This window comes from Manacus candei, unplaced genomic scaffold (assembly GCF_025592945.1).
Source record: "Manacus candei isolate 608988 ecotype Guabito, Panama unplaced genomic scaffold, ASM2559294v1 h1tg000019l, whole genome shotgun sequence".
Classification (NCBI taxonomy): Eukaryota; Metazoa; Chordata; class Aves; order Passeriformes; family Pipridae; genus Manacus; species Manacus candei.
The window spans coordinates 7143894-7158082 of record NW_026138067.1 but is presented as its reverse complement, the minus strand read 5'-3'; the positions used below and the strand labels follow the sequence as shown (position 1 = coordinate 7158082).

Here is a 14189-nt window from a genome sequence, read left to right as displayed (position 1 = left end):
ACACCATCTTTGGATAAACCAACTGAACACTATGAGCACTCATACGTACAAAAATCAAGATAAGACTGGCATGGCATCCTCTCTGAGTAAACATTGTGGGAGAAGAAAAGAAAGTTCTGTTGCTTGAAATAATGCTCCAGAAATGAAGACTGTTTTAAACACTTCTAGCTTTAAGCCTACAGCTGGTCAAATACATTTACCTAAAATGAAAGCTGGAATATTTCACTGACTCATTAACAATGAAATAGTGTTCCATCATAATGTTATTCTGACACACTGCTGAATATGCCATCTGTCAGGTCATGTAAAAGTCTCTATAATTCCTCACCACTTGAAATCTTTGAAGATTTAAAGGATTACTTTTGAGAAGAAAATCACTAGTTTTCAAGAAGTAATACCCCACCTCAGACCACAGCTTCCACTGTGATTGAAGTGTCTTGCTTCCATGTTGTGCAAAATAGCCATGGGCAAAGAAGCTACAAAGTGTTTAGCACCTCTCCGTAATCTTGAACCAAGGCAAGTGAGGCCTAAAGATCAATAAGTGTATATATGTTCTGCATTACACATGTCTATGCTCTGCCCCAGAGGAAGACAACAGGTGAGTAGAAATAAATTTTACAAATTGAAAAATACCATTATGATTTATATTCTCAATTGTGTTATGAACACATTCTTCACCACCAAGGCTGTCTGAAGGACAGTCCAATTAATAAAGCTGTCTGGAGGTAGCTAATAAAATAGCTTGCTGCACTGTGGGGAACACCAGATTGTTGTTACAAATATACCCTGTCTATTTTTCTAGAATCACATAGGAATAAAGGGATAATACCTGTCATTTGAGCAGTTAAATTTTTACATGGCCTTTTTCAAGTGACTTATTAAAGACTCGGTTGAAATGCCTGCAGCAAATTAATGTCCATAAACTTAACTACTCTTGCAATCGAGAATAATTTAAAAATAAGACTTCCAAAGCACTAAATACCAAAATTAACAAACAGGAGTATGACAGCCAAGCAAGTGCACATAATATTGTCAAAATGTTCTTGAAAGACCATGGTGACAGTGCTTTTGCAAACAGGAAAGACAGAAAGATACAGGGTCTGAATTAATTCAAACTGCAATAACAGGGTCAGCTGAGTAGGACACAGGTTCAAGTAAGGACACAACTTTATGGGAATGACTTGACAAAAACAAGCAGCTCACTCAAATACATCTTCCTTCAGCCCACCTGAGCTGTATATTGATATACAGTCATGGTTAGCAAATAGTTTCAAAAAACACTGCAGTCTTTGAACTGTATCTTCACTAGACCACGTCTTGCGAAGAAAGCCTGAGTTCTGCATGTGTTTTGAAGCCAAGAGAATTAATTCACTGTAAGCCTGACCCTTCCCCCGCACCCTGCTTTATTACTAGCTTTGTGTTGCATTTGGTTTTGGAGGTTTTTTTATATTACAGCTGCATAGTTGGGTTGAAATGAATTATTCTTCGTCAGAGAGAAATCTGAACATGAAATGCCTCGAGATCACATTCCTCATTCTTGCTTTATTTCAGGCTGCCTGCTTGTAGAAAAATAAATAAAAGATATAAGAAATACTGTGGCAAATCCTTTTTATCTTTTACTCTATGTATTCTGTAGCAGACTTCAACTAACTTTTCCAAAACAGGCAGCACAAGGTCTTTCAATATTGCCTGGTGTGACCCAAAATGCTACTGCAGACAGCTGGCAGACAGCGTGACAGTGAGGGCTTCAAAGTCAGTGCTGCACTAGTCAGGCTTGGAAAAGCACATCTGATAACAAGGACAAGGTCCTAACTTGAGATCTGAAGTAGAAGGTGCAAAAATTTATTTCTCTGCAGCTATCATAGGAGCTTCACAGGGAGAGAAAACCATGCAACAGAAAAAGGAAAATCTGCAGCCTTTGGAACCCCGACCTGGTCACTGCTGTTGTCTTTTGGCTACCGGTGGCTTTTGTGAAATAGGGTTGTCCTCTCACAGGCGCGTTCACAGCAAAAGTGACTCGTTCAGAGGAGAAGTTAACATGGAATAACTCTGAAGAACCAATTGTTGTCAGCTAATCAAGGCAACCCATCCTGGGGCAAAGTTAAAATTGGGCCAGAGCTGGGGTGATTCAGCTGCTGCTGATTGGGTCTGGAGATGCTGTGTTTGCTTGGAACACAGCTAAGCAGCACCTCAGCTTTAGATAACCCTGTTCAAACATACATTTGACACATCTCTTTGAGTAGTTCAATTGCACTATTGCTAATAAACCATTAAATCCCCATTTTCTCCATTTCTCCCTCACTGTATTTTCCTACAACAGATGTTGCTCACCCCAATATCTCCAGCTGTCCAAGACCTTCTATGCATCCTTAGTGCCTCTATTCTACTGGACAGAGGCACAAAACCCAAATCTGCCTCAGCATCCTACTGGTTACTAATTGCAGAGGATTTTCTCATTCAGCTAATCCACAAGGAATGACATACGTATAAGTAGATACAATGACTAGCTGTTGAACTTGCACTTTATTTCTCTATCTACCCTCTGCATGCAACTGCAAGGTTTTCTACTGCATCTTAGAAACCTCTTGAGAGATGCTTTTACCTCCTCCTGCCCAGCTGGCATCCTGCACTCCCCAGCAGCACCTCCCAGGAACGGGTCACTTGGAACAGAGTCTTACCAGTTCCCTCAAAAAGAAAATGTGGTCAGGTGTTTGAGTATCAACCCCAAAGTGATGTTGATACCCTAGGCAGGCTATACATATGGAAAGTCCTGAAGTCCTGGGGCTAGTGAATTCCCTGTGAAGTCTGCTATAGAATTTGTGAACATTAGGAGTTCATCCCTGGCATTCACTACCATGGAATAGGTTTCTATTCCATTTCTAATAAAATGCATGCCTTTTTTCCATGTTAAAATTACAAACTGCATTTTTGTAAAGCAGAATGGAAAAAAAAAATAAGGCATTATTTTCTTAACAGATCGTGAAAGCACCTAAAACCATCATGGTTGGCAGTCCAATTCGAAACAAAAGGCGGGAGGGGGGAAATAAAAGTGTTTAAACCATAAATTTATGGTGGAAACAAACAACAATACAAAGCATCTTAGGGGTTGGGAATCTGCACAATTAAGTCTTTGTGAATTTCTAAGTAAAAATCCCTTACTGCAACAAAGATTTGGAGAACAGTCTAGCTCATCCTTATCTACCGAAAACAAAAAAAACCCCTCTTTGTGCCCCCTGTGACTATTGTAGAAATTTTACTACACAGTTAACAGGAGAAGTAAAACCATTCATTTGAAGAGTGATGTTTATTCTTCAGAGATGCATTTAATATTTTTGAATGCTCAGAAGAGTTGATTATGAATTTGATTTCTTTGTAGTGAGAAATGTGATTTAAACTGATGTCAACAGCCAGGATTTATCTGATTCTGGAAAAAAAACAGGTAAACTACTGCTTTAAAGACAACACTGCAAAGTTCTGATGACTTTAACACAGGAAAAGGCCTAACCGTCATGCTCCTCCCCTCCTCCCCCGTCCCCCAGTCCCTGCACCAACTGCATAGACTAGTCCCCAAGATAGTTATTTTATTCCCCTGTAGACACACTGGTTGTACCCCCCAGCCACCACACAAATCTGCATTTGCACATAGCTGGCATTTTTGGCAAGTCAGAGGAATCAAGTAAAAGGCTCCGTTTATCACCTGAGGCTTCTCTGTGTGCTCGCAGCATGAGGCAATGCCATAGAGGGCTGCTAGAAAATATTTTGTTTAATGCTCTTGAGTATCACCTGGTTATGGCCCTGGCCATCCACTCCCAAAAGGAACATAGCAGGATTAGACTGGTACAGACAAAAACCACTCGTGATCATGATGAGTCGGTTCCTCGTGGGAAAAGACAAAACAGACCGTGGAAGGAGCTGCCAGCAGGGGACGAGCGCAGGGACCTTTACAGCCATCGGCCATTGGAAAGGGGGTGGCAAATGGTTTTACAGCGATGGTAATTTCAGAAGAACCAAATGAAGGCAAGCAGCACGTTTGGAGCAAACACAGCTAAATACTTCTTCGAATAGCATATATAATTGCTTAACAGAACTAACAGCACAGGCTAGGAGTATCACTCGGTACCGAAAACAAAGACAGGAGTCAGGCAGAAAGCATTCATTAGGCGCTGTAAAGCATGCAGGTACTTCAGCAAACAAATTCCTCGAGCCAGGAATTGCTGGAAGATGGAGGGTTTTCACAAGGAAAGAGCCACTCAATGCATGCTCCATCTCTGGTACTATCGGTAAGTATCCACTACTATTTAAGTACCACAGGCAGTGAGCGTGCAACATTCTTGTAATTCCAACCTGAACTGGTCATTATGAATTGCAGAGGAAAGGAAACCACAAAGAATATAGGATGCCATTAAATCAATGTCTGACAGTAAACAAACAGATAAAAAAACTGCAGAAAAGCCCTTCAGTCTGTTACTTTATGTGTTGATCATGCAGAGTTTTCTGGAAATGCAAGCATCTTATGAGATCATTTGATGGCACAAAACTCGAGCAAGATGACGTTCACATGGGTGATGATATGAAAGGATTAGGAATGAAGTCACACCTACACAGCCCAAAAAGCAATTCTAAGTGGCAAGTATGTATTAACAATGCAACAGTGAGCCCAGCTTCAGGAAAGGAAACAATAAAGGCTTGAGAGCTATGTCCAAAAAAAAAAAATAGTGGTATTTCAACATCATATTTTGCTCTATACCCCAGCATTATTTATTTGAGCAAGTACAGCAGCATGCAAAACACCTTTTTTTTCCTCTTTACACACACTATCAAAAATTACCATGCAGACACAACAATTTTCAATTGTCACAGTACCAGAAAGCAAACCCAAACCACCCTCTCTCCATCTCCTAGTCATCCTTATGGAACTGGTCACAGCATGTGCAGGAAAACTGCCACCGTCCCTCTCTCTGTACCAAAGGACAACGTCAGACCAGAAGTTTTGACCAGGCTAGAGGGGAAAAGATGAAGAGTATCTAAATGATTGAAAAATTGCCCTTTTGCTGTGTGGAACAGGCAATCCACACCCTTTTAACAAGATCTATAGACAACGCTGGAGCTTCATGTGTTTCAAGGGCATATCACAGAATAAAGACTTACAAAAATGAACACAAACCTTGTGATTATTCCTGGGAGCATGACAGCACTGCTACAGGTAAACCCTTGGAGGATCATTTACAGAAGACATATAGATTGGTTGCTGCCAGGTTACATCCATGAACTCCAAGCGGGAGAATCCAGAATCCACTTGTGGTTCAAATGTGACAAGGCATTCTCACTGCCTGGGAGAGAAGCGTTAGTGAGTCCGTGGGCAAAGGAGTCAAAGAGCTCTACACACCACAGATGGGTTTGGAGATGTACATTTGCAGGAGGATGAGGTATGGCAGGAGTAGGGAGGGAGGTAATGATGATGATGGAGAGGAAAATGGCAGTGGTCATGCTAAATACATAATGGAACTCGAATAGTCATAGCATAAACCATTCATTCTTCTTTTCCTGCCTAAGCATGGGTAAGGATTAACAGCTCAAGATCATATGGCTTCTCCATGGCGGTATAAAGTTTTACAGCTGTTTTACATGGTGGAAATAATATGCTCTGCAACTAAGGTTTGTGTTTTGTCAGGTATCTGAGAATTTCTTTCAGGATCTGTTCTTTCAGGATTTTGAGAGGGTGGGTTGCAATGCTGTACTATTTGCTGACAGTTATCTTGATTCTGGACGTGTTTTAGAAGAGATGTGTAAAGTAAATTACTATTTTGAATTTTGCTATTTTGTTAATAGCTGCTATCCTGTTATTTAAATAACTCCCACTAGTTCCATTTTCACAAAAGATCTTCCAATGCATTATGCAAATCTACTTCAGTACAATTTTCATGGGTCTTGAAATTTCCAGCTCTGTCATATTCAGCACAGAAAAATTTTGCATAATGGTTTAAAAGTGATTATGATTTCTATTTCATTCTTATTTGTCTCATTAATGCTGCAGCATTATATCTATTGCAGTTTTATTTATAAGGATGGATTCAAACTGCCCAGACTATTTTAAGGTTGTATTTCTAAGGAAAGCCTTTACTTCACCTGATTAGAAGTAAGTTTCTGAAATCTCTTTATTATAGACTATGCAACGAGCACCCAGATTCTATTCCCCTGAAAATTACTGGGAGATCTTCACATATCCTGTACTATGGAGGACCACATCCTAAATTACCATTTTCTCTCTCCTATACACTTAATTCAGGGGTTTCAAAGCATCCAGTGGTCTGTGAGCTACATGGCATACCCTAAGACATACAGAAAACCTCACTTACAGTGAAGCCATACAAATTCATAGTATTTTTCCATGTAATTAACTTTGTCATAGTATCAATTATTTTCTGTGCTAACTGCAAGTAATTTATACATCAACAAAGCTGTTTTATCCATGGCCTTTAATTTAGGCAATTGCATTAACATTTCCCATTCCAACCCTATGCTTGACTGCTTTCTGAGTTGTTTACAAGTCAGCTGCAATATCTCCGGGCACTTACGTTCCTGAGATTGCTGCGCTATATGCAATCATAACACACATACATTTATGTAGTCAAATTTGGAAGCAAAAGGGCCTTTTAACTTCTCAAAGAGATGACAGAGGAGGTTGGAAGTTACAATGCTCTTAGACAGATTTGTGTGTTCTAGTTCTACCATCTCTACAAATAATCATCAGCACAGTGGGCAAGCATAGCTCAGGTTCAAAGAATGTGGATATGCTTGTCCTAATATATGGAAATATAAATCTGCATATTCTTCTGCCTTGCACAGTAGCTTATACAACCTGAAACAACTTAAAGACTTCTTTCAAAATATAAAACTAGTTTATACATCATTATTATCTCTATTCCATAAGATATATATGGGATGAGACATTCTGATCTCATCACTGAAAACTCCGTGAGGTATAAAGGTATTTTGTGAAAGGGGAAAAGATGATAAACAGCAGGAGAGATCCAGCCAGAAGCATCTGAGCCCAGGTAGGTACAACAGCCCAGTGGCTGGAGTGCCTCCAGGCAAGTGGGGACCTTTTGGTCTGGCCTTCCTCTTGTAGCTGGGCAGCCTGCCCTGTCACACCCTGACATCCACTGCCTTGTTACACAGTGCTGCTTGGCAGCTGGGAATGCCACCCCTGGGACCAGAGGTGCAGCAAGCAGGAGAGTCTCTGCCTTCAGTGTGACCATTAAGACAAGCTGCAGAGAGGGTAAAGACCATGCTCTGTGACCTGCCAACAGATCATGGGGCTGAGGAGGGGGGCCAGTCCAGGGCAGCAGAAGCACAGATCTCACAGGAAATCATCCAAATTCTCCTCATGCTCCTTCCCAAATGGAAGGCCCTCTCGTCTTCCTTGAGCCACAAGATTCATCCCCATACTGAGGATGAAGTGCCCTTTGGGGAAAGTCTCCTTGAGGAGACTAAAACATCTAGCATTTCTGCTTCCTAGGAATATAAATTGGTTCTTAGGGTGTTCTGCAGGATATAATAATATCAGGTAGATCTCTGTGGAAGCGCTTAACTTTTCAAAGGCAAGTTAGAAACTAGGCAAAATGGGAAATCTTTCATCATCATTGCCAAAGCAGAATTGAATTTTTGCCTTTCAGCTTACACATAACTCAAGTATTTTGAATAATATGAATAAATAAGTATAATTTTAGCATTTTAGTGAAATGTGCAGAAAATATATAGACAGTGTAAAATGAGCTTTATATTGGTCAGCTTTTTTGAGTATTTGATATATACACCACATCTTCCATTGAAAACATGTTAATTCAAGCTCCTTTTTCTTGAGGGAGTTTCACCAGGCACTAGCCATACAGGTTTTAAAAAATTCTTGTCTTGTTCTTTTTGCATTTCCGATTCATAAATCAGGTTAGCCAAGCTTTTACTAGATGGGAGAGAAGCATCTTCAAAGATACAGGAATATTTTATATTTAAACAAGACAAAATTATCCTCCTACCCTTCTGGCAGGAGACCCTCTGGCTCTAAGCATTGAGCTCTGACTAATTCCAACCAGCTTTTTCTTCTCACCCAGAGTCTGTAACATGGCAAAGAAGCTACTGGCATTTCCTCCAGAGCTCCAAGAATGGCCCAGGGGGCTGACTGGGGATGCCAGCCCATACTCTGTTCCTTCAAACACTGCAGCTGCACAGCAGGTAGAGATCCAGAGCCCTGATAAGGTCTCTTCAGACACAATTAGAAAATAGGAAATCTGTTCATTACACCTATTGAGAAAAGGCTATCTTGAGTATATATGTTTTCATGTCTTGTCACCCTATAAAGTAAGGAATGCCCCTTGATAAACTGACTAATAACAGGCTGTTCTGAGAATCTATATATAAAGGAGAAACATACATCAGAACAGACAGGTTGTGAAACAGTGCTTACTTATTTAAAAACAAATGGAAAACCCACACAACTATATTGTTATTGTGGTAGTAGGAGGAACATTTTCAACGACTTTTTACTTTGTGTCCACAAGAGTGTAAAGGTTGTAAAGACATTTCTGTATGTCTTCACCCTGCAGGCACAGCCCACAAGCACTGATGATACACTCCCTTGGCTGCAGAAGGGACTGTGCACGGGGGCAAGCTCTGCTGGACTGAGCAGTCAGAGGCACAGGAGACACAGGAGCTGCAGGAGTGAGAACAAGGGCATGAGCAGCCCCAAGAGAGAACAAAGTGACTGAGCCACTGAACCCAAATTGATCAATCTGAACCCTAGGAAATGTATTCTGGGGACAACAAACTATGACAAAAAAAGGAGAAAGAAAACCCTTCAAGAACATTAATGTTTCTTATACTATAAGATTGTTTGAAATTTCAACACTAATTTCAACTTTCCCTAACTGTGGGGACTAAAAGTCCTCAGAGCTGTAAGCAGAAGGCACTGCTGGTATCTATGCTAAGCATATATTTTTTAATTGGATATGGGCTCACAACAGACAGTGCCTACAAACTTCATCAGGTACATTCCCATCAGTCCAGTTTTCTCCTCGTCTTAGCTTTCATTTTAGACTAAGAACTATGACCTAAGAACTACTACAGCCAATTTCTCTTTTCAAGTTGCCTTACAAATACAATTCCCTCTTGCCTCTTGACTTAGCCCTGGATCCTTTCAGGTCTTCCCCTGTAATCCTGCTTTCTGCTACCATTACCAAGCCACTATGCTTTGATGACCCAGTGATCAAAGCATGTCACCAGCTGCTGGAAGCCACTGAAGATTTAGCTAGCAGATTTCCCCTATTTTGAAACACCTGTCTTCAACAAAAGTGCCACAATTCATTTTGATGTCTCCCATTCACTGAAATTAAGTCACTTCTAGACTACACACCACCAGATCTCCTGCTGCAAGTGCCCTGAAGGCTGTGTCTGTGCCCTGTGCCAGGGACGTGGGCTGCTGGGGGTGGCACAGGTGTCCCTGTGGCCTGAGCTTGAAGCAGGCAGGGTGGGTATTCCATTTACAACTGTGACAGTAAAAATAAATATGTCCTCCAGTCCTTACATAATTCATATTTATATAAATATGAACGACTCTAAAAAAAGTATATATTTTAAAACATCTCTATATTTTTAAATATTTAAATCACAAAAGATATTTTTCAGTCTTTCCTATCATAAATATCTATACCCTGTTTCTATGCCACATAGTAAAACTTCAATGTTAGGAAAGGAAATTGCTTAAGAAAGGAAGGTACTCTCTTATTTTATATCCATAGCAATGATATCAATAAATATTGAAAAAGTTTGGGTTTTTTAATAGAGCAAAGTTCATTTTGTTAACTACAGACTGAAGACTTAATTTTTAAGCTGTGTGTTTAATAAATGCAACTTGACATTAAGTACTGCAGTTATCAAGTTTGTCAGCATTTTCTTAGAAGCTGAACTTTTTCCTGACAAATGCTGTCAGTCACTTAAATTAAAACAGAGAGCAGCACGATGAAGTGTGTTACTGCTTAGTCTTTAATAACCCAGTTGTGTATTCCTGAGTCCCTCCCTGCTTCCCGACAGGGGCCCTGATTCTGCAGCATCCTTAGACCTGATGCTGAGACCACCACCAAGGAGGTAACCATTAATGCACAGCATGGCTTATCAAGAGACACCATCCAACTTTTTTTTTATATGTGCAATGTAAATCTCTAGCTGTGAATTTTTATGTCAATAGTAAAAAAGGAAAATCCAATTTGCAGGACTTTGGGTACCTGAGCTCTTTTCAGCATCCTAGTATTGCAGAACCATATTCCTTGAACCAGCTGTGGAAGCTGGTCACAGATTGCCAAAGACCTGTCGACTCAGTAGAAGCATGTACATGCTGAGATTCAAGAGCAGACAGCTCACATCCATCTGTAGAGTTATCTACCAAGCCACTACACCATAAAAACACTTAAATATTAAAACTCTTTACTTATGTTGCAAGGATCTAGAAGCCTAGTAAGAAATTGCATTAATGAACATGAAGTAGTTCATGCCTGAGGGGCAAGTGAGTGCCCAGGATGATACAAGCCTGTTCAGATCCTTGCCTTAAAGCACAGCTCCTGGAAAGCAAAACATTCTGCCACAACACCAAAGAAAAACAATCCCTCTCAGCTTTTTCCTTTCTTTCTTTCAGGATGCATCATGCATCCATGCTCCTGTGCTTGAATGAAGTCTCTTGGGTGAGCAGCATTTGAGCTGTTGTGTCTTCAGTAGCAGCACTCTCTCAGGGGCATGAGGAGGATTTTTGGGACCACGGCTACTGGGTCTGCACACTGCAGTAGGCACAAGTGTTCTATTCTTTCTTTCTCAGAGACTTATGTCTGATGTTTAGAGACAGTCACCAATACAACCGTGGTGGATCGAGCAGGAAGGAACATGCTCCCAGCAAGAAGTTGAGAGAAGACAACCCCAAGGGTTGTCCTAACAAACCCTGCAGTGACATTGCAACAGTGTGAAAGAGATCACTATGTTTTATCCATAGACTGGGTATCTTCTTAACCTTTCGGCCACACATGGGGGGAGAAACTGGGGCTGAAATAGGAAGAACAGGAAGGGGAAGACAAGCAGCACTCCCAGGGAGCCATTTGTGGTTGTGGAGTGGCAGCTATAGCTGAGGGCCTCTGCTGCCCAGGCTGCAGCTCCCACCCGTGTACGCAGTGAGGGGCCTCACCTGCTTATTCCTTTTTCCTTCTGCAGGTGGGACTTAAAGGCAGCACAGACTGAGATTCAAGAAGACAGTCTAAACCCATAATTCAGTTTTATGCTGAAGAAAAGTCATGTCCTCACCAGCGGACAAGGATGAAGCTTCCCTTGAACCAACATTCAGATTTATGCCTGTAACAAGCAACAATCTTTTTCCAATTTTTTTCCTGCTCACAATAATACAAAGTAGGATTGGACAAACATAGAAACAAGAGATTGTAGAACATGGTTGCCCTGCAGCACTTTTTATTATAATTTTAAAATCGGTAAGCCCATAGAGCTATAAGCACTGCAGCTACACCCACTGCAGACACTGGCAATCTATAGGCATCACAGTAAATGACATTAATTAAAGAAGAATCCAATAAAAAAGCATTATACTGTGACTTTCCAAAGCAGAGTGACACCTTTTTTTTCCCCTTAGTCCAGAATAAAGAGAACCTCAAGGCTAATTTGGCATTGCCAGGTTAAGTTCCCCTGATCAGACATAAGCCTGCATGGGCAGATGAACAAAGTACAGGAGACGAAGAGTTAGTGTCTGACAGAATGAAAAAAGAAGCCAAGGAGAAATTTAAACAATTGGAAGTGATCAAAACCAGAGCTCAGGAGACAAATGAGGCCACAGCATGTTAAATGAGACAAGTGAGTTTGGAAACATTTGTGTATTTAGCTTCCTAACTAAGGCTCAGCTCCATGGCAGAACCACCTGATCAGAACTTGTATGGGAACAGCATACAAGCTAAAACACAGAAGCTGCATTTAGATGCGTGCAATAAAACTGTCAAGATTTTGGAAGTCCTACCAGACAAATCAGAGGCGATTCGTCTAAATGCAAAATGAGAATCAGTAAATCACATTTTCTTTTCAGGAAGCATTGGCAGGATTTCAAGATGTATCTAACTAACCTCACAATGTCTGTTTTTTCCCTTGGCTAATCTTCTATGAAAAGTAACTATAAAAAAATAAAAACATTATGGCTAAGCCTTGCTAATTGCTCTTATGAACAGAAAGGTAAAACCTCTCACTCACATATGAAAAACATGAGAAAGAGGAAGAATTTAGGAACATAAAACAACAGAAAATAAAATTAAGAGATTGGAATCTATTTCCTCCAAGCAGTTCAATAGCCCTCTGCAGATATATATAGACTTAGTTCAGACCCCAGTAAATTTGGGGCTAGCTTCTTACTATATTAGTAGCCTGCAAAACACACCAATTAAAACTTGTGTAAGTCTTTACAACAAACTCAAAGGAGTAGGAAGGGGAAAAGGCACTAGAGTTCCTCATTTTCCTGCCCATCCAGACCGGACATAGGCACTGCCTAGTACCTGCCTTCACTGAGAACAGACAGGAAAGGACCAACAGGCACAGCCTGCTCCTGCCTGAAGTGGTACTGAATGGATGGATGGCTCTGCTCCAGCTGCATGTGCCAGGCAGGGTCCTCTCCTTGAAACCCTGGCAGCATAAATACCTGTGCCCAGGTGCTTCAACAGAGACCTTGAAAGCCCCCTTTCATGCGCTCAAGATTTCCACTTTCAGAACAGTTTGGGGTCAAAAAACCCCCCACCTTTCCACCAAAGCCAAAACCCAGAAGCAGTCAAGCTTTGGATTGAGAAATTCTTATGCTTTTCTCTAGAAAAATGCATGGTTTTGGTAAACTAACTCCAGATTGAACATACTTAGTTTGACTGTAAGATTAATGCCAGGTTTGTATTTTTATAGAAATATTTTAAAGCAACACAAAAATTAATCTGGAGATACCTAAAATTAGACAGAAAGATTGTTCCTACTTGGCAGCAGGATTATGAATTACATACACCGGTCCAGTGTCTGTTTTGGTACTGATCATTGCAGTGACCTCCTGCTGATGCAGTCCCACAGCTTTTCCAAGATAATTGGGTACCCAGATGATATATATTTTAGAACATTGTAGTATTCATCATTTATGTGAACAAAATACAGAGTTCCTTGAACTTCCATTATATTTATTCTGCAGTATATATACTACAGAAAAAAAAATGGCTAGGAATTCAGTAAATCATAAAAGTACATATATTCTGAGAATATAAAGGGTTTAATGTTAATATGGTAGAAATTAGTCATCTGCTCCTATTAAAAAAATAAGCCATTAACATATAAGTGAAGAAAGGGTAGACAGTATTTTATGCATGAGAACTGACATCATCTGTGCTACAGCTACTGCATTTCATCTTTACAGAGTGCTGAGAAACCAAGAAGTTATATAACTTAGTGAAAAGCTGATAGGGCCAGTGACATTTTAAATCCCACTAGGTGAAAATCAATTGCAAGATGTGAAAAGAAAAAAAAAACCTCTTCAGGAACCAAAATCTCCATCCCATAATATATACCTATATATGTATATTTTAAAATAAAAATGAGCAATAAAACTTTAAAGAAAAAGGGAGTGTGGGAGGGAAGTGGAAGGACAGGCAGAGCAGAGAAGGAACAGAATAATCATAGATCATTTCAAGGTGCTGTTATGATGGAGGAAAAAGACTAATTATTTTGATGACATTCTTTTGATTCTGCTTATGCTAATTAGTAAATAGGTAACATAATAGTAACTTACAATATGGGGCCTAATTGGAATAAGGAAGCCAAACAATTATATTCTTTTTTTATCTGGAAACACAACATAGTCCTACTTAGATCAATCTGCACTTTTCAAAGGGAAAATAGTCCCATCAAAAGGACTTAGAGCTATCTTTGATTGGAGGCAGATCAGGATAAGTCAACAGACTTTTACTTTCAAATTGTCTCAGGAAGGAAAACCAAAAAAGACAAGGATAAGGGCTCAGAGGCCATAAAAGTATCTCCACAATCCACAGGAATTGATTTATTTTTCCCTGCATTGATCAGTCACGCCTTTTATCCATTCAAACACACGCCACCTAGAAAAAAAAAATCTGGTAATTGTC

At 40.2% G+C, this 14189-nt stretch overlaps 1 protein-coding gene across 5 annotated transcripts in view; it reads right to left on the bottom strand.

Moving 5' to 3' along the window:
* Positions 1-14189, bottom strand: part of OXR1 (oxidation resistance 1) — a 266285-nt gene that overhangs the window by 135804 nt on the left and 116292 nt on the right. For 3 of the 5 annotated variants that reach the window (XM_051785162.1, XM_051785165.1, XM_051785160.1), the window contains exon 2: positions 5165-5330. The exons of 1 other annotated variant lie outside the window; for it this stretch is intronic. In XM_051785162.1, coding sequence (XP_051641122.1) covers positions 5165-5223 — 59 coding nt within the window. In that variant the 5' untranslated portion in view covers positions 5224-5330. The remainder of the gene's footprint in view (positions 1-5164; positions 5331-14189) is intronic. One more of the 5 variants, XM_051785161.1, reaches the window with a different exon arrangement.